At 42.3% G+C, this 26,854-nt stretch overlaps 1 protein-coding gene across 1 annotated transcript; it reads left to right on the top strand.

Moving 5' to 3' along the window:
- Positions 1–4,689: 4,689 nt before the first annotated feature.
- Psma5 (proteasome 20S subunit alpha 5) lies at positions 4,690–26,854 on the top strand. Its single transcript, XM_021157860.2, has 9 exons — positions 4,690–4,854; positions 8,753–8,819; positions 11,646–11,772; positions 13,034–13,101; positions 14,599–14,706; positions 14,839–14,897; positions 15,636–15,738; positions 19,116–19,202; positions 26,615–26,854. Exons 1-9 carry the CDS (start codon positions 4,826–4,828, stop codon positions 26,690–26,692), a joined length of 726 nt encoding a protein of 241 aa, XP_021013519.1. The 5' UTR covers positions 4,690–4,825; the 3' UTR covers positions 26,693–26,854.

The raw sequence follows: 26,854 nt of genomic DNA, 5'->3' as shown, positions 1-26,854 counted from the left end.
GATGTTCTGTTCAGGAAGTTGTTTTGTGTGCCAATGCATTCAAAGCTATCTCCCACTTTCTCCTTTATCAGATTCAGTGTTTCTGGTTTTATGTTGAGGTCTTTTTTCCACTTGGGCTTGAGTTTTGTACAAGATGATAACATGGATCTATTTGCATTTTTCTATGTGAAGACATCCAGTTTTACCAGCACCATTTGTTGAAGATGCGTTTTTTTTCCATCGTATAGTTGGCTTCTTTGTCAAAAAATCAAGAGTCTGTAGGTGTGTGGAATTACTTCTGGGTCTTTGATTTGATCCCATTGGTCAATCTGGCTATTTTTATGCAAATACCATGCAGTTTTTATTACCATTGCTCTGTAGTACAACTTGAAATGAGGGATGGTGATATCTCCAGAAGTTCTTTTATTATACAGGATTGCTTTAGCTATCCTGGGATTTTTGTGTTTCCATATGAAATTGAGCATTGTTCTTTCAAGGTCTGTAAAAAAATTGTGTTGGAATTCTGATGGGAATTCCATTGACTTTGTAGATTGCTTTTAGTAAGATGGCCATTTTTACTATTGTTGGGGTTCAGGAGTCACCCCCACAAACCACACAAACACTGATCTTAGTCAGACAGGCTGTTTTAAAAGCTCTATATCCAAAGACAGCCACATCTGAGGCACTGAAGTCTAGGGTTAAATTTGGAGGACTCAGTTCAGTTCATAACAACTGCTATTACATATACTGTGGAGAATATATGTGCAAGGTAAAGGGAAGAGAACAGAAAATGCAAGATCCTGCAGACCATGATCCAAGTCTGATTTGTATGAAAGAAGCAATGGTGGTTTGTCTTCAGCCAATGGCCTCAAAATCACGGAGCCACAAGTTTGTGTGAGTTCTCCTGCTACACTCAGTCACCAGCGAGGAGTGTCAATGACTATTTCTGAAGAAATTTGCAATAATCAAAGCTAAATAAAACTCCCAATGTCCTTGCATTAAAGCAGTTATTTTTAAGTATTCCTACAAAATGATTGAGGTTAAAAAAAAATCTCATATAGGGAGGCAGCCAAATTTAAAATGTCTTATTATGTAAATAACAAATCGTAGCTAGAGATAAATGTGGACAGATGGATTTGCAGAACATAATATTTAAGAAGAGCAAAGAGATTTCAATTGATTTGAAATCACTTAAAAAATTCCCTGCATATTTCCTGCATTTTGCCCAGAACTATCTGACACCAAGTGATCCTGTTATTAATAAATGTTTTTCTCTAATATTTACTGAGCAATCAGCTTGAGAAAAGTATGTACTTTCAGTGGAATGACAAGGCGTCTAGTGTGTACTTGGAAAGGTGCCATGCTTTACTGTAACAGTGCAGATCTTAGACTGTGTCTTCAAGTGGGAACTTAAAGGTTCTTTGGAAAGTCAGATGGATGGTGTTTTGCTGGGGCAAACATGTGAAGGAAACATTTAGCTGAAGCAGACACAGGGAAAAGGATGTTTTGCTAAAGCAAGCATGTGAAAGGACACGTGATGAAGGATTCTTTGCTAACACCATACATGTATTGGTCTGCCTTACTTTGTGTAGTTGAGCTGCATTTGTCGGAACTCCATAGAAAGAAAATACACCAAAAAACTTCTGGTGGTGTGCTGCAGTTTCTTGCTGAGTTTCTTCAGACTTGGGCTGATTGGCAGAGTGATGTCAGCTGAGACAGATTCAAGTGCTGAGGCAAGACCAAGGAGGACACCTGATGTTTAGAGGGATATAAATAGGACTTGATGGACAATGAAGGAGGCTGAACTTCTCCTGGTGTCCCTCAGGGTCCTTCCTGCTGCCTTGTGCTGAGGTTTGGCTGTTCCTAATAAGTAGTGCCACCGCTACTGATTTGTGTTTGCTATCCTGACTCTACTGAACTGGACTGCTGGTGTATCCCTGAAGTGTTTTCAAGTGGATCGAGCTGCCGCTGCCAATCTGTGAACTGAACTGCTGATTTCCAGACAACACAGATGGGAATTGCTCCACAGGACCTTTCTAAACAGATCCACTTCCCCCATATCCTTTCTTTCACACTACCTCTGTGGGTGGTGGGCTAAAAGGGAGGTTATAGCGTTTAAGAACCATCATTAAAAAGGCAACTTGGGGAAGAAAGGGTTTATTTGGTTTATACTTCCAGGTAATAATTGATCACTGAGAGAAGTCAGGACAGAAACTTAAGCAAGTAGAAGCAGAATCATATTAAGAATGCAGCTTGCTGGCTCGCTCACTCTCAAGCTCAAGCTCAGCCAGCTCTATTACATAGTGTTCTACAGACATAGCTATGGGCCAGTTTGATTTAGGCAATTCTTCAGTGGAGGGTCGTCTTCCCTGGAGACTATAGGCTGTGTCAAGTAGACAATAAGTGTGTGTAGAGGTCAGAGGAAAATCTGCAGGAGTTGGTTCTCTCCTTTAACCATGTAGGTCTTGGGGATGGATCTCAGGTTGTCAGGACAGTGGTAGTGGTAAAACTAGACCATCATATTCCTGGTCTCCGTGACTGTAGGTTTTAGCCAATAAGAAAGTAAGGATACAAACCAAACCTCTACACCGTAAAAGTTATTTTGCCAGGCCTTCCTTGGATTCACATATATACTATCACTCTATACGACATTCAGACTTGGAGACCCATGCATGGTTCAGGACCCAGGATCCAGACTTGACCCTTGACTTTTCTGCTACTCATCAATGAGAATCTTTCCCTTCCCATCTACCTTCTTCTGGCTCCTTCATTACTTTCCTGAGAAGGACATCTGGCTCCACTGTCCACGAGGGAGTCATTTATTGAATAATTATAGGCAAGACATTCTGTGATGTACTACAGTACAAAAACGATGTGACTATGTGTGTGAGAGCACATACAGATTCTGTGACATCCCCGTCCTCCTCGATTACCTCCCACTTTATTTTTTTGATATACAGTCTCTCACTGAACTCAGAGGTTGAAAGAAAATAAGCTTTCCTTTTTTTTTTTTTTTTTAACCCACAATTAGCTAGAGTTACATTTGGTGTTGCCCATCTATAACCCCAGAATTTGGGAGGCTGAGACAGGAAAATGGCCTGGTGTTCTAAGACAACCTAAGCTACATGGTTTCAAGGTGGAGTAGGCTAAAAGTAAGTACTTTCACTAAAAGCAAAACAGAGAACTAGCTTTCCCTTTCAGACAAATATGGCTCATTACACGGCCTCTCCCTCCCTCCTATGCCTTCTCCTTTATGAAGGTATAATTGACGAACAGTAGTTACTTACATTTACATTATAAAAAATGATGTTTAAAAATATTATTTTTGAGACAGGGTCTCTCAACATAGCCCTGGCTGGCCTGGAACTCACTTGGTATACCAGGCTGGTCTTGAACTCACAGAGATCCCCTGCCTCCCGAGTGCTGGGATTAAAGGAACTATCACACCCAACCCAGAATGGTATTTTTAAAAAGACTTTTCAATGTGTGTGTGTGTGTTATATGTGACACATATATAGCGGCCAGCAGAGACCAGAAAAAGGCAGTGGATCCCCTAGAGCTAGAATAAAGGGTAGTTATGAGCAGCCCGACTAGGATGCTGAGAACAAATTTGGGCATCTAGAAGGGAATCAGGTGCTAAGCTATCTCTCCAGCCACCAGAATTATGTTTTGATATAGGTATATATCATGATTAAGTTAACTTTCACTAACATTTGCCCTTTTTGGTAGTGATTAAAATCTACCTTCTTAGAAAAATTTCAAGTGTAAGATTTCAACTCTAGTCATCCTGGTGTATCATATATCTCCATTAGGTATTAATCTTACCTGAAACTTTGTACTCTGACCACCTCACACCCCACCCCGCCAAGCCTGAGCAGAGGTTCATGCACGCTATGAAAGTACTCTGTCACGGAGTTACATGCCTAGAGAGTCAGGACTTCTTAACCACCTAACTTTCTTTGATAAATGATTCATTTACAATGTTTCTTTTAAAAAGCTCTCAAGTTGCTCTTCTACCTTTAGGAAGAGAAAACAAGAAGCACACACACAAATGAAGGTCCTTAAAAGCAGTGACTAATCTGAAGCTCAGATACTGAACTCCGGGTCTGGGTCTGAAACTTGGATAGTTAGGGTGGTGGTGGTGAAGTGTACGAATCCAGGAAAGACTTGATAAAATAATCGTACCTATGCAAGAAACTGAAACACGTTCTTGCTGATTAGAACCTATCAGCTTTTAAAACTTTTTCTTCAACAAGCCCGGCTGGCAGAACTGCCGGGCACGCTGGTAGAGGCGCACACATCTCTCTACCCAAGTCAAAAAGTCCTCAGCAAAGCTGGTTCCGGCTGCCACCGAGCCGGGAAGACAGCGAAGAGTTGGGCAGGCGAGCGCGAAGTCTCTCTTAAGACCAGTGTCCCCCGGCTGCAATTATGCGAGCTGGCGAGACTTACGTCACGATTCCACACCCCAGCTATCAGGCCAAGTCTTCAGCCGTCCAAAGCGCGGCGTGCTCACTCCTCGACGACGAGGCTCACTCTCACCGGTTGCCTCGAGTCCCGGCGCCCGTAGCAACCAAGGGTGACGGAAAGCGGAAGTGCGCTCTAGTCCCGCCCTCCCTGTTAAGCCAGGTCCGGTGAGGAAGCTTGTTAGCCCAATCATTGCGGCGAGAATATCAATCAGCCAATAAAAGGGAAGCACGGGAGGGCGGGCTGAAAAGGTCGCGTGCGCACGCGCAGAGGGCTGCAGGGTCCTTGGTGCTGTGGCGGTGTGGTTGATTAGGGTGCTGCTTTCAATCGTGTGGCCTTTGGGAACCCCGCGTAGCCACTGCCGCCTCCTTCTGTCCTCGCCATGTTCCTCACTCGATCCGAGTACGACAGGTTCGTACGGCGGGAAGCAACAGGGTCGAGATTTGGGTGGGCGGGCCTGGGGCCCGCGCCGCGGCCTGGGTTCTGCAGTGTCATGGGGCGCCCGGAGAACCTAAGTCTGGCGGGACCCGGGGAATCTGGTTCCCGAGGCGCCTGGCGAGATTCCCCAAGCTACACTGCAGCGGACCCGTTGCACTTGTCCCGCTGAGTCACCGCTAATCCTGACTCCCCGCGGAAGCGAGAGGCTGGGGCTGCTTGGGGCAGGCGGCGGAGAGGGGTCGGGACCTTTAACCTGGAGTAGATTAGGGGGACACCAGCCTTGCGTCGGTCTTTTCAACCTAAGTATGACTGCTTAAGAAAAAGAAAAGTGAAAGGAGTTTCCTTGAATAGAAGCTACCAGAGACTATTGGATGAGTTTGTAGGAAACCGTGCTGTGCTGTACATTTTAATCTTTTTTGAAGAGCGAAGGCAGTTATCAGCTATGCTCGGATATATTGCCTACAATCTGGTTTTGTGGGAACTAGAATGTACAGTGGTTCTCAGAAGAGTTTTAATACGCTGATTCCATTTGACCAAAGTGTGTGTGTGTGAGGGGGTTTGAAAGCAAGTTAATTTTAGTGTTGTGTTGAAAGCTAAATGTTTTGTAAAGTCAAAGCTGTGTGGCTGTGTTTATTAAAAGAGCAGACAACCTAAAAACTTTCAAGTCTCGAAAATGCTAACTAATACTGTCATAAATGTTGTATATACTGTAACTTTCAGTTTCTGTTTTGAGCAGTTTTGCAAACCACTGGGTTCCTTTAAAAGTTAGGGAAAGCAGACATTTTCTTAGTTCCAGGTTACCACCTGAGAAATTACTTTTCTTGGCAAGTATGTATTGAGCCTGTCAAAATTGTGGCACCTGGAATGGCACACACACACACACACACACACACACATATATATATAATCTCCATCCTTTTGCTGACTCAGAAAATATCGGTGACGTTTTAAAACTATTTCCTGTTGTCAAGTAAAATGGTGGTTAACACTTGGCTTCCAGAGTATTGAAGAGAGTCATCTTTAGGTGATAAAATGTTAAGAAAACAAAACTGTGATCCTCATCTGAAAGGCTTTATTGAGCTTTGCCCATTTATTTATATGAACTAGTTGCTTTGTGGATTTTTTTCTTTTGTATTTGCTAAGACTAAATAAAGCCCAGGCCTCTATTTAGCTAATGTTCTTGAGCGTTGGTTGTGTTCAAGGAGCGCTGTGTAGGGAGCTGGTTTTACAGCAGTGAGCAGAATCAATATCTCTGCCCTCCTGTTTGCAACAGTAACTGTAATATGAGACAGAAATGTATTGATGTTACTAGAGGAATCTAAGGCAGCACTGGACATTCTGATGAGAGGCTGCATTCATTGTTGGAGGTTGGGGAAAGCTTCACAAAGAAGCTGATAATTCAAATAGGTCCAGGGAGAGTAGAATTTCTAGTAAACCAAGACCATGAGAACGAACAGATAATAAAGGATGAACAAAGGGGGACCAGTGGGGAAAAGGCATAACACATTTGATGCATGTTATGGGACAAGTAGGTGCTATGGAAAAACCAGGATGGTGCCAGATACTGACAGTTCAATAGACTTAGAATTTGGACCTTACTCTGTAGGCACTGTGTGCTATCAGTTGGGGGTGACCATGTACCATGTATATGCCTGGTGTCCTTTGAGGCCAGAGGGTGTTGGATCTCCTAGAGCTGGAGTGACAGGTGGGTTTTAGCCAAGATGTCAGTGCTGGGAGTCAGAGCAGCAGCTTCCTCTGGAAGAGCCCCTAGAGCTCCTAACTGCTGACCCAGCTCTCCAGCTCGCTCGCTCGCTCTCTCTCTCTCTCTTTTTTTTTTTTTTTGATCTTTTTTGGTTTTTGTTTTAAAAGACAAGGTTTCATCTATAGCCCAGGGTGACCTAGAGATACGAGGCCTGGAGTTTGGGACGATCTTTTCTGCCTGAGTGTTGTGAGTTCTGGAGTTACACTCATGAGCTGTGTCAGTCTCTCATATTTTCTTTAAGGAGTTGCCTCATGACAGTTGTTTTTTATAAAGATTAATTGATTGGAAGAACGAGTTGGCACCAGTCAGGAGGCTTTTACAATAGTTAGGTAAAGGGTAACAAGGACATAGGGATGGAAGTGATGTTACCATGGAGGAGGAGCTGATATGAGTTAGTATGACTTAGCATATGGCAGGACAAAGGGGAAGGCAGGGAGAGTGAGTCACCATCCAGAACATTCTATGGTGGAGGAGCTGAGAAGCTGGGGCTGTTTTAAAATGATGGGAATGGTATGGATGAGTTGATTTTACGGAATGATTAGACTTAAAGGGTTCTATTTCAGATTGGAAAATGTTGGATGTTGGTTGTAATTGGGCTATTCAAGGGGACTTGTTTCAAATTTAGATTAACTGAGTAAAAGTCAAACTGGAAGTAGAAATTTGGAATGATTGGTTTTAATTTATATGCAGCAACCCAAGTAAGCAGGAAATTTGGGAGGATGAAGGCAGAGCTTACTCGGATGATGCTTCCAAGGCAGGGTACGGCAACATTTAGTCACATACATTTATAGGGTTCTTTCATGTCTCTGCAGTTTACTTAGATTAGCACAAAGGCAGGGCCATTTCTTATTTTTCCTGAAAGCTAGTGGTGAGTCTGGTTCTCAGTGTCGGGCGTGCGTGCGTGCGTGCGTGCGTGTGTGTGTGTGTGTGTGTGTGTGTGTGTGTGTGTGTAACCTGGGGCTTATACGTAGTGGGCAAGAGCAGAGCTCTACAACTGAACTGGTCCCCAGCTCCATCTCAGATTTTTCTGACACAGTTTTTCTCTCAGTGAGCTTTCAGCTGTGCTTTAGAACCTCCAACTTCCTTCTATGGTGTTAGCGATCTGTTGGCTGAGGAGAGAGTGAGGAGCTGGGTGGGGAGAATAATTCTCAGTGAAGTAGAATAGTTGAAACCTTGGTCTAAGTAGGATTTCTTGAACTGATTCTGCTTTTATGCTGAGGAGTAACTTTGAGCAGTTTATTTGATTCTCTCTCTCTCTCTCTCTCTCTCTCACACACACACACACACACACACACAATTCTTTTGAAGAAAGTTTTGGTTAAACAGATTTTGGAAGCTGGGCATGGTGGCACACACCTTTAATCCCAGCACTTGGGAGGCAGAGGCAGGCGGATTTCTGAGTTCGAGTCCAGCCTGGTCTACAGAGTGAGTTCCAGGACAGCCAGGGCTATACAGAGAAACCCTGTCTTGAAAAAACTCAAAAAACAAAACAAGAAAACATAATTTGGAAACAGTAGTATATGTATACTGTTGTGAAGTTTAGAATTCATGAACTAAGAATTACAGTTATTTGTATTAATTTACTCACAAACTTTTAAAATTGTAATTGTGTGCTGAAAGCTTCTATAGCTAACAGTATGCTTGTGTCTCTTCTCTGCAGGGATCAGCAACCCTAGTGTAAAGGAGGGGTGCATTAATGTAGTTAGTATAGTAGTCTGGCATAGCTGTATAGACTTTAGCACCTATGGATCTCAGTTTGCAGTGATACTATCTCATACGAATAGGTAGAAAAACGTACATTAACTACTACAAAAAATAGCAACATCAAATGCACATAATGGGAAGGGTGAAAAAAGTCCATTTTCTTGGAAATTACCTGATAGCTTTGGGGCACACATTTATCAAAGGAATTGGTTGGTTGGCTCAGAATTCATCCCGATTGATTCAAGTCACCTGCTTTCATTTGTTCAGTTTGGTAAAACTTTGGTCAGGTGTGGGAATTGGACAGATTTGTGGACCTTGAAAACAGTTGGTACACCAAAAGACTGAAAGGTTTGCTGGATACTTCTGACAGTTTCTAATATAGTTTTTATTCTTTTTTAATTACAGGGGTGTGAATACTTTTTCTCCTGAAGGAAGATTATTTCAAGTGGAATATGCCATTGAGGCTATCAAGGTATAGTAGCCAGTAGTATATTTTTGGAAATTTCATAACAGCCTTACATAGTGCTAAAAGGAGTGTTTTAGCCATTCTTTTAGAAAATAGTCTCACATTCCTTTAACCAACTACTGTTTTTATAACAGTTGTAATTACTCCTTCCTTCCTCCCTCCCTCCCTTTCTCTCTTTCTTTCTTTCTTTTTTAATTTTTAGGACATTCACATATGTAGTTTTAGAATCAAAGATTAAGATGTCTCTATAAATTATGTAATAAAAACAGAGTCCTGTAGGCTACACCATCTAATTTCAACTTCTCTGAGGCAGCACTTAAAGCTTCTTTTTTTTTTTAAGATTAATTTTTATTTTTTATGAGTATGGGTGTTTTTCCTCACCTATATTTACATGTGTAGTGTGCCTTCAAAGGCAAGAAGAGGACACTGGGACCCTTGGAGTGCTGATTATGTATGGTTCTGTTCCACCCAGCGTTTGGATGCTGCCAACTGAGCCCAGGTCCTCTGCAAGAACAGCAGGTTCTCTGACCGCTGAGCTATCTCTCCAGCCCCCCTCTCAGTTCCTTTATCACCTTCTATTGAGAACTGGGGCATCATCTGATAGGCATCATCTACACACTTTTCATAATGGAATAAATTTCTGCATATCTGTTCTCTGGCCACCCACAGATGCCTAGAGGATTGGAAATAGTCACTGCAACCTCTCAAATAGCTTACACATAGCAATTTCTGTCAAATTTATCAGTAGTTGTGTTGGTAGAACTGTTCATTCATGGTTGAGCCATTCTGTGAGCATTTGAGAGTAATATATATGCATGAGACATGATGTACTTGTTAACAGGTCTAGAATTACTGAGGAGGAAAGCCTCCAGTTAACTGTGGTGGGGAGGCCTGCCCTCACTGAGGGACACAGTAGCTGGGCTTTGCTCTTGTGCTTGATAAAAAGAGAAAGCTTGCTGTGCACTAGCACTCACTGTCTGTCCTTCCTGATGGTGTGCGCAGTGTGACCAGCAGCTGCCCTTTCCTGCCACCAGGACTTCCTCCTTTAAGGTGCTTCATGTCATGTATTTTGACTGGGGCTGGAGAGATGGCTCAGCAGTTAAGAGCAGTGACTGCTCTTCCAGAGGTTCTGAGTTTAATACCCAGCAAGCACATGGTGGCTCACAACCATCTGTTATGGGTTCCGATGCCCTCTTCTGACATGCAGGTGTGCATGCAGATAAGAGTGTTCATATACATAAAATAAATTTTTAAAAAATCAGAACTATTTTGAGCACATTCAGTCTAAAACATGCTTTTTGTGTGGATTCCTGGAGGGGCTGGAGAACTCTTCTAGAGTTCTCTAGGCCTCAGGATCTGACATCTTCTGGCCTCTGCAGGAATTTCACACAAGGGAATGTACACACTAAGTAACACATAAATAAAAGTGAATTAAAACTTTTAAAAAGATTTATGGAATTCTGTGGGTTTTTTTTTTTTTAACAATATCAGGTTTAATCAGTGTTCACAGTTGGCGGGTCATTGTTGTATAGAAATAAGTAGATGTAGTGGGAATCCAGAGAATAAAGCATGGTCTTAGGACACTTTATGACAAGTGGATACATTTGGAGAGGCAGAAGGAGAGTACATTCCACAGGAGACAGCTCCAGGAAAGGTGGTAGTGTTGCTGCTAGTAATGTAATACTTTGAACAGTTGTGTTGAGTTGTACCTAAGGGGTTAGTTAGTCAGTTAGTAGTGAGTAATAAAGTTGGAGGTGAAAGATAGCATTAGATCATGAGAAGCTCATTTGGTTTTTAATTAAAGGCAATACAGAGAGCATCAGTTCTTAAGAGAAATACAGTAAAAATCACAGTTTTCCCCTCAGTGTATCAATAAAAGATACATTCAGAGCAAAAGACTAAAGATGAGACAAAGATGCTAAATGTGGCTCATGCCTTAGGAGGCAGAAACAAACCTAGTCTACACAGAAAATTTCAGCCTGGCTAGAATTCTATGAGACCATTTCACAAGGAATAGATTGGGCGGTGGGGGCATGGAACAGGAACACTTGTTTATTATGTGGTAGACACCATTTTCTCTATGGAGCTGTCAGGACTGTCTTCATTCTGCAGATAGTTGAGTTCATAGTGCTGAGGTTATGGGTGACACAGGCGAAACGGTGACTTTACTACACTGGACTGCTAGTGACTTTGCGTTGTTAGTATTTCTCTGTGGTTACTGAGGGTGGTCGTCTGTTCTGTCCCTGGGTGACGTGGGTTTGGGGAGCATAACTAACTATTGGATAGACTCGTATAGCTGGCAGAGGTAAAAGCCACCAGTTCCAGAGGAAAACAAACAAAAACCTATGATTAGAACTTTAGAATTCTTCCTCCCAGTGCTAGTGTTAACATAGATAATTTTTCAGATGTGTTCTGGCCTTATTGGATTGCCCCTTTTTTTTTTTTTTTTTGTTTTTTTTTTTTTGGTTTTTTGAGACAGGGTTTCTCTGTGTAGCCCTGGCTGTCCTGGCACTCACTTTGTAGACCAGGCTGGCCTCGAACTCAGAAATCCGCCTGCCTCTGCCTCCCAAGTGCTGGGATTAAAGGCGTGCGCCACCACGCCCGGCCTGGATTGCCCCATTTTTGACTGGGGACCAATCCTTGCTCATTCGAGGTAAGCACATGTACAGGATTCTGTAAATGCTTTTGCTATTCAAGGGGACAGTTAGGTGCTTTCTGTTCTTCCTGCATCCTAGGTATGGATAACTGAGTTTCTGCTTATGAAGGTGTGCAAGGATTTCTTTAAGCTGTATGTGATAACCACAGCATGGTTTTTGTTTTGTTTCATTTTAGCTTGGTTCTACAGCCATTGGCATCCAGACCTCAGAGGGCGTATGTCTAGCTGTGGAGAAGAGAATTACCTCTCCACTAATGGAGCCTAGCAGCATTGAGAAAATTGTAGAGATTGATGCTCATATAGGTAAGTGATGAGTGGAAGCTACTATAGGGTCTGGTGTGGGTTAGTTAGTCTTCTGTGATCCAAGGGAGGTCACACAGTACATGGGTTATCTTTTGATTTGCTCTTCTGTTGAAGGCAGGAGGCCAGGACGTAAATTTAGGCAGTGGAAGGCAGCCTCAGGACCCAACAGAGGCTTAACCTACTCCCAGAAAGTCTTTCCGTCTTTCTGTCTGTTTTACCTTTTGTAGTGCTTGGGATTGGACTCAGGATACTCTCACAAGCTGGGCAAGCACTCTACCACTGAAACATAACCCGATCTTTGGCAAATATTATATTTAAATACATAAAGGTTGGATCTTTGGCTAGTTCCTGTGATGGCTGTGTTTTAATTCATGCATGTTACCCTAGTAGTAAGCTAGTTGGAGCGGAAATAGTGTTGAAAAATGTAATGTCCACTGAGAAACAAGTAATTCTCAAAGATTTCAGAGTGTATAAGGTTCAGAGTGTTAAAGGAGTCATGTTAGACCAGCCTGTTCTGTGTGAGAGACTTGACTGATCTCCTCCTGCCCTCTCTGCCTTTTCTCTTGTCTTTAGTATAATTTTCTTGTTTGGCTCTTGACAATGTAACATTAAAAGATGCATACTTTTACAGTTACAGCTTTATGTTGTAAATGGCTATCCAGATTTGCTTATCTTACTTACTCAACCCATTGCTACAACATTTGCAAAGTAATTAATTGCTCAAAGGCCATAAGAGCTAAATGCTTTGGTAACTGGGAGCTTAGTATTCCCTTTCATAGCTGGAGAAACAGATCTTACAGTTGGAATGTTGTCTGCCGTATCTCAGGTCGACTGTCTTTTGGAGGTAGGTTAGTGTCACTTCATTCAACAGAGAAAGATTTTGTTAGACTCCGTGGATATATAGAGGGAGGCATGGTCCGTGTCTTCCGGGAACTGATGGTCTTATTTATGGCGGTGCACAGTGTGTACTCAGTGAGGATGTGATGAAGGAAAGAGTTTTGTCTGGGTCCAGTGGTCATGAGTTCTAGTTACTTTTACTACACTGTGACCAGCTATCTGACATCTTAAGAGAAGGAACTTTTCTTGTGGCTTGCTCACAGTTTTAGAGGGTTTACTATCATCGTGATGAATCCATCGGTGAGCATCTGTGTCCACAGCAGAGAAGACCAGGAGTAGAGAAAGGAGAGTGTTTACTTCGTGGATGGGCATGAAAAACTCTAGAGGGTTTGGCTGATTGGCCACTGTTGCTTTTATATTGCAGGTTGTGCCATGAGTGGGCTAATTGCTGATGCTAAAACTTTAATTGATAAAGCCAGAGTGGAGACACAGGTAAAATCAACATCTTCTCTGCTTTTCATTGTGATGCATGCAGTCCTTGTTTAGTGATGACAGAGCTACCAAGGCTACATTGCAATGTCTGTGCCCGTATTAGACGTGGCTCTTGAGAGTTTTGGGTCCATTACCCTGCTAAAACACCTCGGGACTTAGGATTTAGCTCTCCAGCCATTGCAACAGAAAGCAAGCTCTGGTTAATAGGGCCTACAGTCTCTTACTTCTTCTAGGCTTACCTTGCATAAAGCATACACTGTATCCTCTGATTAACTATCTGTGGGACCATCATAGAGGGATGTGGTCATAGAAAGAGGATATCCTGGCAGCTGCCTTTTCTGCCAGGCTTATAAAATTGTTCTCATCTGGTAAGCAATGATTTGTACCAGGTGACAAGTTCAGGTTAGGAATGCTGGGTTGTTTTGGTTTTTTTAATAAAACAACAAAAACCCATATGCAAATCCTTGGCTATCTGTGCTTTGACTGTAGTAGGCTAATAAGGGAAACAACCAATCACAAGGTAGTTTTTGCACATATTTCCAAGTTTGTCCTTTATACTTAGTAATAATTGAACATAAACTCTTGACAGGGTAAGGTGAGTGTCTAAAGAAAATTGACACTTGGATATTTACACTGACTTTGTGAAAGAACTAAACTTGCTGCCTTGTTTTTAGGTGTCACTGTTTTGCATGGGTAGCGGCCTCTAAGTCATCCTTATTTCCAGAGCTTATCAGTGTGTACCCTCTCCCTCTGTCCTCCTCCTCTTCATTTTCCCCTGCTCCCTCTTAAGACATGGTCTTTCTGTGACCAGCTCAGATTGGCTTTAAAGTCACCATCCTCCTGAGGGTGGGGATCATGGGCATGTGCCATAGTATCTGGCAGTCAGAGCTGTTCCTCTTCTGATATAATCCCAAGCACTCAGTGGCTAGTGTTAATCAAGAAAAGCATGTTGGGCTGGTGAGGTGGCTCAGTGGATAAGAGCACCCGACTGCTCTTCCGAAGGTCCAGAGTTCTAATCCCAGCAACCACATGGTGGCTCACAACCATCCGTAACGAGATCTGGCGCCCTCTTCTGGAGTGTCTGAAGATAGCTACAGTGAACTTACATATAATAAATAAATAAATCTTTAAAAAAAAAAAAAAAAGAAAAGCATGTTAAGCTGGGCAGTGGTGGCGCACGCCTTTAATCCTAGCACAGGGAAGGCAGAGGCAGAGGCAGGTGGATTTTTAAGTTCGAGGCCAGCCTGGTCTACAAAGTGAGCTCCAGGACAGCCAGGGCTACACAGAGAAACCCTGTCTCAAAAAACAAAAACATGTTGATCTGGGCAGGTGGTCTGTCTTAGCTCTTGGGAGGCTGAGGTGGGAGGATTGTAAGTTCTGGGTCTGATATTCAGAGAGACCCTGTCCCAAACAGAAGAGGCATGTGAGCCTGAGGTGATGGTTGGTGTGAGTTTCCTTTTTACCAAGAAGCAGTATCATTCTGTATCCTTTTTATAGAACCACTGGTTCACCTATAATGAGACAATGACAGTCGAGAGTGTGACCCAGGCTGTGTCCAATCTGGCTCTGCAGTTTGGAGAAGAAGATGCAGATCCAGGTGCTATGGTGAGTTAGTTCTGATGCTTTTGTTGAGCCTGCTTGCTGTTCTGTAGGACTGAGAACATTTGTCCTCTGCACACATATCTGAGGACTCTCATTATTTGTAGCCTCTTCTAAATTAATTCTTTTTGGTTCCAGTCTCGCCCCTTTGGAGTAGCATTGTTGTTTGGAGGAGTTGATGAGAAAGGACCCCAACTGTAAGTACCATTTCCCACCCCAGCTTTGGGATGGCAGGGCAGGTGGATCTACGTGAGTTCGATTCCAGCCAGGGCTACACGGAGAAACTTTGTTCAAAAAAGCAACCAACCAGTGAATGAATAAATGAGATAAAAAAATAAAAGGAAAGAAGCAAAAATTGATGAAAAGTAGGACTTCTGAGCCAGTGTTTCTGTGCTGTTTATACCAGCGTTGGGGGTCCATGAAGAAGCCTCTGTCTTAGCCAGCGCTAATTCTCTAAAGACGTAGACATTACCTCATTGCTGTTACCATGTGGTGCTCACTCTCACACTGGTGTAGCACAGATAAGATTGACATAGGTATACATGGTCATTCTCCTGTTGATGTCTTAGGTGGACATAGGTGCCATGGTGATGTATACCCTCTGTCATTCTCTCACCCAAGATCCTGAGGAAGTTCATGATTTTATTAATGTTTTCTTTTTCAAAAAATTAGTTTAATGTTTAAATTTTAATGTTAAATTTGAATTTTTTGTTTAGCACATAAAATAGGTTTTATTGTAACATTTCCATATGTACACAGATGTGTATATCATTAGTCAGGACCCTTTAAAAGAACTGTTTTTTCAAAATAAAAAGTCTTTAGGGGCTGTGCCTCGGTATTGCAGTGGCATGTCCTGGCTCCAGGGTAACATGCTTATACTTCTTCTAGTGAGGTATTTGTGGCTTAACACCTCTTAAACACTGATGTCTTTTCAGGTTTCACATGGACCCATCTGGGACCTTTGTACAGTGTGATGCTCGAGCAATTGGCTCTGCTTCTGAGGGTGCCCAGAGCTCCTTGCAAGAAGTTTACCATAAGGTAATCAATCATTCTCACTGTTCTTGTTATCTCTAAAGTCAGTGTTTAGCATCTGTGTGAGTAAAACTATAGACCTGGAATCACAACCTAAAACAAGACGCAGAACACAATTTATCTGCCAAAGTGCTTATTCATCTTTCTCCTCATTTGCAACTATTTACCAGTATAGATTTGTCTGTTCTTGACCTTTTCATAAGTGAAATTAATACAGCTTTGTCACTTTGGTTGTTGTGAGTTTATGCTGGAATTGAAGCCAAGGCTTTCCACACTAATGTGCTTTACCGCTGATCTGTTTTAGTTCCTGAGACAGGGTCTCTCTTTGTGGTTCTAGATGTACTGGTACTTGCTAAGTAGACCTGGCTGGTCTCAAACTCATTGGGATCCTCTTACTTCTGCTTTCCTAACTCTGGGATTAAAGGCAAATGCCACCAAACCTAGCTTTCTTTTTGTGCTGTTAGGTTAGCTTTTATTTTTTTTGCTGAATAATATGCCATGCTATGACTATAGCACAATGTTTGTCCTCTATCCTGACAGCTTCACTTAGCAGTTAATAATGCCTAGTGTGGATATTGAGGCAAGTGAGTAGTTGGTACTTCCTTTCTAGAATAGGAAGATTTGGGTTTTTGTAGTTCATTTCTATGGTTGAAGGCTGCCACGCCCAGGTGGGTCACATAGGGAATGTCTGCTCACATTAGCACCTAACATAGGCATATTTAAGAGGTATTTTGGGTTTGGCATATAAATAAGTCTATACAAAAATTAGGTTTTCATTATACTGTAACTTTTAGTTACTTTTCTGTCACCATGATAGAACATCATGACCAAGGCAGTTTATAGAAGGAAGGATTTACTTGGGCTTGTGACTCCAGAGGGTTAAGAGTCCATCATTGTGGGAATACATGGCAGCAAGTGGCATGCAAGGCTCCAGGAGCAGGAGAGCTCACATCTTCAATGCAAGCACAAAGAAGAGAAAGCAAACTGGAAGTAGGGTGATGCTTTAAGCTCTCAAAGCCTGCCCCCAGGGAATATTTGCTTCAGCAAGGCTACCTCTCCTAAGCCTCCCCAAATAGACCACCAACTGAGCACCAAGTACTCAGATATCAGAACCTGTGGGAACATTGCTCATTTAAATCACCACAGTGTGTAGTAAGTAGCATTATGTCTGAAAGCTTTTCATAATTTAATTGCAATTTTTTCCCACTACAATGATAAGCAAATTGTAACTCTTCTGCTGTGGTGCTTCTTACCTTTGTGTTGACGGCTTTTAAAGGTTGGGTAGCTGTGACAGCTTCTTAAAGGGACACAGGAGCGTCTGTGGCATCAACAAACTGTTGTTTTCATGAAAAATTAGGTGTAGTATATGATAGTGTGTGATAGTGTCTATGCACAGAATTTTCATTCCAAATTGTGATTGATGCTCAGGCTTTTCTATGCTTTATCAGCTAAACTTATGTTAATATAAACAGGAAAAGGAGGACTGGGACTATAGCTCCCTGGAAGATCACTTGCACAAATACATGAGGCTGTACACTGTTAAAATTGCTTTTCAAAAAGGGGCCTTTTCTTTCCCTTTTCACAGCTTGCTTAACTATTTGGCACAAGAGGCCTAGCTTTCAGCCTAACTCAAATCTTGATAAACTGTACTAAGCTTTCTCATTTTCAGGTTTTGGTTTAAAGCGGGAAGCATGGGACTCTTCCTTTTACTGTAATAACACCCTTAGATTGACCTCGTTCAGTATTATTGTCTTGGGGATGTAGAAAAATCCCTCCAAAAGATGGGCAGTACAGCAGTGAGGACATGTGCTACATTTGTCAAGGTTGATTCCTGTACTGTGGCTTGTGGGACTCCAGCAATTACGGCATTAGCACCACAAGTGACTTGCTAGGTTTCCAGGATCTGTCTTAGTATAGTGCTTCTCTTATAAGCATGATCCCCAGAAACCACATTAATAAAGCCACGGGAGCTGTAAATATGCCTCAGTGGGTAAGAACAAACTGCTCTTACAGAGGACTGGAGTTTGGTTCGCAGAACCCATGTCACCTGTAACTGCAGCTCTAGGAAATCTGATACCCTTTTTTGGTCTCTGAAGGCACCTGCACTCCTGTGTATACCCACACAAAGATGGACATCGTTAAAAAAAATTCTTGGAAAATGGAGGGGGCAGCCAGGCGTTTGTAGTACAAGCTTTTAATCCCAGTGCTGGGGAGGCAGAGACAGGTGGATCACTGGAGCTGACTTGGTCGGCAGCCTAGCCTGCTTGGTGAATTCCAGACCAGAGAGAGATTGATTTCAAAAAGGTATCTGAGGAGTAACATCCAAGTTGTCCTCTGACTTCCACTTGGGTGCATGTGCAAACCCCCCACCCCCCAACACACACACACGCACACCCCACATCTGCACATACCTGAAAATACAGACACTAAAGAGAGGAAAAAATGGCTACCAAACAGATCACACTGTTGTGAGAATTAATCAGAAATAACAGAGACACAAAATAATCCTATGCTTTTAGAAAATGTTACCAGTAAGCTTGTTCAATATAAGGTTGCCACTGACCTGCAGTATTTGCTAAGTGCAGCAGAACAAAACACAATAAAATGCAGTTTGCTTGTAATGTAGCTCTCATATGTAGATAAAATTAAATGTTAGTTGGTGCTGTGTGTGCGTGTGTGTACACAAGTGAGAGCTATATAGGAAGAGGAATTTGAAATGAGAGAATACCTCATCAAATTAGCTTTCGGGCAAATCTGTAGGATGTTTTCTTGATTAGTGATTAGTACGGGAGGGTCTAGCTCACTACAGGTGGTGCCACCTCTGTGCAGGTGGTTCTGGGATGTATAAGATAGCAAACTGAGCAAGCCAGGAAGCAGCATTCCTCCATAGCCTCTGCTACCTTTCCTTCCTCTACTTCCCTCAGTGACGGAGTGTGGCCTGAGAGTTCTAAGATGAAATAAATCCTTTCTTCCAAAGTTACTGTTGGTCATGGTGTTTATCACCGCAATAGGAACCCTAAGACAGGAAATAAAATGAAAAGTGAATTTTCTGAATCATTGGATTGCCCTCTTTAGGTCACTTGGGTATTACTAGGCTGTTCACCAGGTTATATCATCCTCTAAATCGTGGAATTGAGATAAACATATACTAGGGATGCACAGCCCTTTCCTCTTTCTCAAAGATGATTTACTAGATGAGCGTTAGTGAGACATTTTTCTTCTAAGTATATATCCTTGAATATTTGCATTATTATATAATGTACTACATTATACAAATAAAGGTGTAAGGTTTATTAATATCAGCTAAGTTGTTTCTGCAGAGAGATACGGGGAGGGTTAAAGGAAGGAATCACGTTCAACTAACAGCTCCTCTCTCTCTGAAGTCTATGACTCTGAAGGAGGCCATCAAGTCCTCGCTCATCATCCTCAAGCAAGTCATGGAGGAGAAGCTGAATGCGACCAACATCGAGGTACTGCTCCCACCCGCCCGCCTCGCACCCTTGCTGAGACGACTGTGTCCAAAAACAGTTGGCCTGATCTGTGTTTTCATCATTGATAGCATTTGCATCCTAATCAGTGCTAATGAAGTGGTGATGATGGGAGCCAAGTACAGTGGATTTAAGAATGAAGGAAAGGACTGGGTCTGCTTCTTTCTTAGGACTGATTAATGTCAGCAGAAACACTGACAAAAGCCGGGCAGTGGTGGCGCACACCTTTAATCCCAGCACTTGAGAGGCAGAGGCAGGCGAATTTCTGAGTTCGAGGCCAGCCTGGTCTACAGAGTGAGTTCCAGGTCAGCCAGGGCTACAAAGAGAAACCCTGTCTCAAAAACAACAACAACAACAAAATTTATTGTTCTTGAGACACTAATATATGTAGCTAGCTTTGTTTTAGGTAGTATGACAGGTACAGGGAAAGAGTATAAGAAATCCAGTCCCTAGCTAAGAGCTGTGCTATGCTACACATAGGTAATAAGGGTGTGGGTAGAACTTCTGGACTCATCAGTAAGAACAGCTTTCCATGTGAACATGGGCCTAGAGAAGGATGTGAGGAAGCATCCTGAAGAGCTGATGTCTGGAAGAGGGAGCCAAAGTGCTACCCCAGGAAAAGAGACCAATAGCATTGCCAAAGGTCACAGGACTGGGTGTGGCTTTACAGTAAAGTGCACAAGGCCCTGGGTTCTCACCCCAGCCTAGTAAAATCAAACAGGATTTTTTTCTTTTCTCTCTTTGGTTGTGGAATAGGGGATGTGGCAAATAATAAAAATTAGGAAGGCTCACAGGGCCCCCAATGGAGGAACTAAAGAAAGTACCCAAGTAGCTAAAGGGGTCTGCAACCCTATAGGTGGAACAATATTCACTAACCAGTACCCCCTGGAGCTCGTGTCTCTAGCTGCATATGTAGCAGAAGATGGCCTAGTCGGCCATCATTGGAAAGAGAGGCCCCTTGGTCTTGCAAACTTTATATGCCTCAGTACAGGGGAACGCCAGGGCCAAGAAGTGGGAATGGGTGGGTTGGGGGCGGGGTATTGGGGACTTTTGGGATAGCATTGGAAATATAAGTGAAGAAAATACCTAATTAAAAAAAATTGGGAAGGCATGGGTCGGTTTCTGAATGTTGTTATTACAGTGTTAACAGATAGGAAAGGAAGCAATGGCCAGTACACATGTAGGTTTTGAAATAAAGCGGAAGAAATGTCCTGTATTTGCCTAGAAATTTTGGGGTCATTTGCTGAGTGGGTGAGTGTAACTATGAAGGAGAGTGGGGAACATTGAGGTACAGGGCATTTCAGGTAGGAAAAGGGAGATAAGAATGAGGGAAATGGGGGGCTGGAGAGATGGCTCAGCGAGTAAGAGCACTGACTGCTTGCTCCTCCAGAGGTCCTGAGTTCAATTCCCAGCAACCACTATGTGGCTCACAACCATCTGAAATGGGAGCTGATGCCCTCTTCTGGTGTCTGAAGAGAGCAATAGTGTACTCACATACATATAAATAAATGAATGAATGAATGAATGAATAAGTAAATCTTAAAAAAAAAAAAGAATGAGGGAAATGATTGCTGGACTACACTTAAATACTAGCTCAAGCTAGAATAGCAATTACCCCGAGAGACATAATATATATGTGTATTTCTGATTTTTAAAAAAGTTTAAAAGGCACTGACTATTATAACTGATGCTGTAGTCACAAGTTAATAACTAAACCAAATCAGCACCAACCAGGATGTTTGTTGGGCTGAGTGGTAGAATTAATCCCATATGAGCAATTGATCAGTTAAAGACAGGCATGGGAGTCTTGGGATCTTGTTGGTGTCATAGACTGCCATAAAAGGGGAAAGGTGGGTACTAGAAATGGAGTCCAAGGAAGATGAGGGACCACTTTATCTCTGAGCAGAAGTAGAAAGGAGCTTTAATTTAACATGGTTCCTAGGTGGAAAATGTATGGAAATTGCATTCTAGAATCCATATAACGGAGGTTGTATAGTGTGTCCTTGTGTCTTGACTCAGCATAGTTTTAAGGTCACCTGGTTGTATTAGTTGTCTCTTCACTGCTATGGGGATCCTTGGTGGTTTTAAAATTTACATTTTAAAATCCTTCCTTTTGCTAGTCTCTGAGATGTGAGATTCAATAACTCACGATGATCTTGACCCTTAGGAGAGCGATCAGTGCCTTTCTGATGTTCTTGGTCCTGGATGAGCATCTTGGCACCTCAGCAGAATTCAGATGTTAGCTCTTGGTTTCACAGCGAAAGCCTTGAGGCTATGGGGATAGCTCTTTGTTCTTTCAGTGTAGTGCTTTGAAAAGAGTGTCAGTCTGCCTGGTCTGGGCTCAGTGAACACAGTAACTCCCGGTCAGACAGTCAGACTCCTTCCTCTTCCACTGCAGCTACGCTCTTACTGCAGGCTTCTGAGCCCTGAGTGTCTTTGGAAAAGAGGCCTGAGACTTAGAGCTTCAAATCTCTGATTCTGATGGCCCTGTAATGTCAGCTGTGAGAGAGCTAAAAAGAACGTGGTCGGACACAGCTACAACCTCAGCCTGGTACCCTGTAATCACAGCACCTGAGGCAGAGACACAGTGATCCAACAGTCCAGTCCAGTCCAGTCCAGTCCAGTCTGCGTAGCATGTTCCAGGTTGGTGAGGACTATAATAAGACCCTGTTTCCAAAAACAACAGAAAGTCTTCCGTTTAATGTATGTCCTGTCTTTTTATAGATCTCATCTTGATGTACAACCCTTTCATCTCTGCAGTTAGTTCATGGAGCTTTGACAACTGTAACTGCCACTGTAGTTAAGAGAGAAGCATTTTGTCCCCCTCTCCAAAGCTCCTCCAGCCCTGCTGTACTCATTGTCCCAACACTGACCTCTACTCTTGGAACATTCTAGAATTTTATACAAGCTGGGTTGTTTAATGTGTGCTGCTTTGCACCTTGATGGGCATAATTTTGAAGTTTACTTGGTCATATCAGTTGCCTTAGCTTTTTATAGCTGTGGGGTATTCCTTGTAGCCTGCTTTTTAACATTTATTGCTAAGTCTTTTTTTTCCAAACAGAAGCTATATTGAGTATCTTTTTTCTCTTTATTTATTTCTTAGTTATTACCATTCTCCAGACTGCTCTTGGCTGTGGTAAATCCAGCTTGTCAATGGTTTTCTGACCAACTCTAGAATTATCATTTGGCCATCTAACATTGTCACTCCTGCTCGACAATCCTAAATTAAAACCATTATCTTTCCAAACAAACAATTTTCTTGTCTTAATTTCTCTCTCTCTCTCTCTCTCTCTCTCTCTCTGATTTATTTATATGAGTACATTGTCCCTCTTCATGCCAGAAGAAGTGTTTGGATCCCATTACAGATGTGGTTGTGAGCCACCATGTGGTTGCTGGGACTTGAACTCAGAACCTCTGGAAGAGCAGGGCCATCTCTCCAGCCTCTCCTAATTTTTTTAAACATGTTTTTTGTTGTTTTTGTTTGTTTGTTAGTTTTTTATTTATTATATGTAAGTACACCGTAGCTGTCTTCAGACACTTAAGAAGAGGGCATCAGATCTCATTATGGATAGCTGTGAGCCATCATGTGGTTGCTGGGATTTGAACTCAGGACCTTCAGAAGAGCAGTCAGTGTTCTTAACCACTGAGCCATCTCGCCAGCCCCCTAATTATTTATTTACTTTATTTTTATTTATCTATTTATTTATAAGATTTATTTATTATATTTGAGTACACTGTAGCTGTCTTCATACACTCCAGAAGATGGCATCCCATTACAGAAGGTTGTGAGCCACCATGTGGTTGCTGGGAATTGAACTCAGGACCTCTAGATGCGCAGTCAGTGCTCTTAACTATTGAGCCATCTCTCCAGCTCTCTAATATTTCTAATCCTGGTTGGTAACACCAGCCTATGTACTTGTCATTCACACTAGAACCTCCAAGACTTTGACCTCGTAAGCAAATCTAGTCTCTGGTGCCTTGTAATATCTGTGTGGGTGGTTCTTCCCTTCCGCAGTGTGTAGTACATCCCCTGCTTCATGACGGGTGTTCCCAGGTCTATTTTAAGTCCTGAGTGTTTTGTTTTGTTTGTTGTTGTTGTTGTTGTTTTTTCCAGACCAGGTTTCTTTCTCTGTGTAGCCCTGGCTGTTCTGGATCTCATGCTGTAGACCAGGCTGGCTTCGAACTCAGAGATCCTCTTGCTTCTGCCTCCCAAGTTCTAGGATTAAAGGCATGTGCCACCATGCCTGGCTGTTTTGTTTTTGATAGGGTCTTGTTAGTTGGGCCAGGCTGTCCTGGAATTCTGTGTCGCCTAGGCTAGTCAAAGTTACTGTCTTGCTGACTCAGGAGCTGAGTGATTGAGTTTATAGATGGTTTCCACCACAGCTTGGGTTCTGTACTTTAGACTGCTATAATATAACTGCTTGAGATGTGAGCCAGTATTCCTCTTCACTTCACCTATCCTTAATGGAGTTACCTTGTCATAGTCTCTCCAGTTAATACACAACTCATAAATCCTTCCTTCCGGGACTCCTCCCAGGACTCTTGGAGCTCTCCTTTCTGAACACTCAGCACTCCTGTTCTAACAGTAGGTGACATTGAAAGCCTCTGGCATACTTAGTAAGTGAAGAGCAGGACTTTATCTGGAGTCCTATTTTCTAGCACCCATAACTAGTATACACATGAATTATTGATGAGCAAAAGAAAGCATCTGTGTACCTGCTTCCTGGAGGTTTTATAAAAGTAAAGGGAAGTAACTAGGAAAGAATCTTATTCGTTATGTAAATGCATATCATTGTGCGAATGATATGGGGTATTTTTACTTGAGTAGTGATGAGTAACTTCCTGAAGGCAGCACAGGCTTCAGAAGCCCCCTGCTTCTGGAGGGTCTTCTTGTTCAGTTTGCCAAGTTTCTGTTTTTAGTTCCAGTAATCTTTTGGGAGCATGAGTGACCTCACAAAACAATCCTGTAGTCTTGATTCCATTTATTGATACTGCATCTCTGTCCTCACTGACATTGTTTAAGCAATGCTCCATCTTAAGAGAAGTGGCAATGCTATTTATATTTATAGCACCTGTATAATGGAATTCATAGGCTATAGTGATAGTACTCTATCACTAGAGTATTTTGCCTAATACAGGCTTGTAAATTATTTTTGAAATTCTTCTAGCGTTTTGTGTGATTAGATATATCTTTTAGGAGACTCTACTAGACAGGCTTTGTGAGAAAAGCATTTCTTTTCATCTTTTCCAGATCAGTTTATTAGATGTCTTCACCCTCTCCCACCCCCAAATTTTACTTACTTAAAAAGAATAATAATTGTAGACTAGATTGTGCTAATTTTGTCTGCAAACTTTCAAAGCAATCCTATTTTTAAATGCTGTAGACTGGGGTTGGGAGCTAGCTAGTAAAATGCTTACAAAGATTTGAGTTTGATCTTCAGAATCCATGTAAAATTGCCAGGCATGATGGTGTGTGCTTGTAATCCCAATGTTTAGGAAGTAGATTTGAGGACAGACTCAAATCTGTTCCCAGAGGACAGACAGACAGACATTCTAGCCTACTTGGTGCATTCCCAGCCAGTAGATCCCATGTCTGAGCAAAAACACGATAGACAGCACCGAAGGAACACCAGCCAAGGCTGCACTGCCGCCCTCTGCACATGCACCTAAATACATGAACACACATGTCCACACATACAGAATACACTTGTGTCTAATTTTAAAATTAAAAATGACAAAAAGATTTTAAAACAAGCACACATGCCTGGAAAGATGGCTAAGCAGTTGAGAACATCTTACTGGTCTTGCAGAGAACCTGGACTGGGTTCCCAGAAACCATATGATGGCTTCCAGCTGCCTATAACTGCACTTTCAGGCGGTCTGACTCTGACTTCTGGCCTCCAGGCTCCTACACATGTGGTGCACATATAATCATGCGGGCCCACACACATTAGCATACATTTTAAAAAATAAATCTTTTTTAATTAAACAAGCACCAGAACCCTTTGAGGCAAATGTGAAGTAACGCCTCTTTGTCAGGGTTGTTCCCAAACACGGGAGTCCATGCTGTGTAGGGATAATGGTGTCAGTTGAGTGAGTGTGTGTGTGTGTGTGTCTGTCTGTCTGTCTCTCTCTCTCTCTCTCTCACTCTCTCTCTCTCACACACACACACACACACACACACAGAGGAATGCTTGAACTTGCTGCTGGTTATTGCTGATACTCAGAATGCTTCCCCACTGTACTGCTACTGGATTCTCTTCATTCTCCCCTTAACCAAAATAACTGGGTTTTGGTTGTTAGGTTGCCACAAAGATAGCTATAGAGAAAATACCTAACAATGATAGCTAACAATTATTTGTTCCTTATTAATATCCTAAGCACTGTTTAATCCTCACTGCTACTCTGGATATTTAGTGTTCCTATTTCACAAGTAAGGAAATAACGACACAGGATGGGCAAGTAACTCATTGTCACACAAGTTCATTTGGGGAGTTTATAAATATGCTTTAAATGTGTTTCTTTGAAGCTGGAAATAATAGCTCAGTGGTAGGGTACTTGCCAAGTACATGTTGGATCCTAAGTTCAATTTTTATGTTCAAGTGTGTGTGTGTGTGTGTGTGCGCGTGCGTGCGTGCGCACGTGCTTGTGTATTATATATACATTTATTTTCTATGTATGGTATGTATCTAGGCAGGCAGACATACCACGGCATGCTTGTGAAGGGCAGAGAAAAACTCTTGAGTCAGTTCTGCCCTTCCATAGCAGGATCTGAGGTCCAGAGTCTGGCAGTCAGGCTTGGGTGACAGGTGCCTTCACTTCCTGAGCCATCCTGAGGGCTGGGCCCTACTTTAAACATACTCCTAGGGGCTAGAGAGATGGCTCAGAGGTTAAGGGCATTAGCTGTTCTTCCAGAGGTCCTGAGTTCAATTCCCAGCACCCACATGTAAGCTCACCACCTATAATGGGATCTGATGCCCTCTTCTGACATGCATGCATGCAGACAGAGCACTCATGTACATGAAATACAGAAATCTTTTAAAAACAACAAAGTTTTGTATGTGTGTGTATGTATGTGTGTATGTATGTATGTATGTGTGTATGTACATTGCTGCTGCTTTGTAAGCTTACTGAAGTAACTTTTAAGAAGTAGCAATGATGTCAGTTTGATTGTTACATGGTGGATTAACCTTAAAATAGAAAAGTTGGTCAATAAGAATTTTTATTTTTGAGTCAAGAGTTATTTTAGGGACCTGCTGGCTGTAAAGGATATCCCAGGACAGCAGATCCCTTAGTTCCTAACAAACAGCTGCCTCACTAACACTTTTGACCGAGCTAGGGCCATCGGCAAGGAGCCCAGCCAAGCTTATTAACCCCTTTCTGTTTCTCTGCAGCTAGCCACGGTGCAGCCTGGTCAGAATTTCCACATGTTCACAAAGGAAGAACTGGAGGAGGTGATCAAGGACATTTAAGAAGGAGCCGTTCTCAAACTTCTGTGGGACACTTTCAGTTCCAATTGCCCTTAGACTTTATTTCCAGCTCTTACGTCATGGAAAATATCCAGTATATGTGTTTGTGTTTTTTTATGAAGTCTGTACATAACAGCAATTCTGAAATAAAAAAATTTAAAAATA

This window comes from Mus caroli, unplaced genomic scaffold (genome assembly GCF_978045245.1).
Source record: "Mus caroli unplaced genomic scaffold, Mus_caroli_1 scaffold_3, whole genome shotgun sequence".
Classification (NCBI taxonomy): Eukaryota; Metazoa; Chordata; class Mammalia; order Rodentia; family Muridae; genus Mus; species Mus caroli.
Note: the sequence above shows the minus strand (reverse complement) of the source record. Positions and strands in the feature narration are given on the sequence as shown.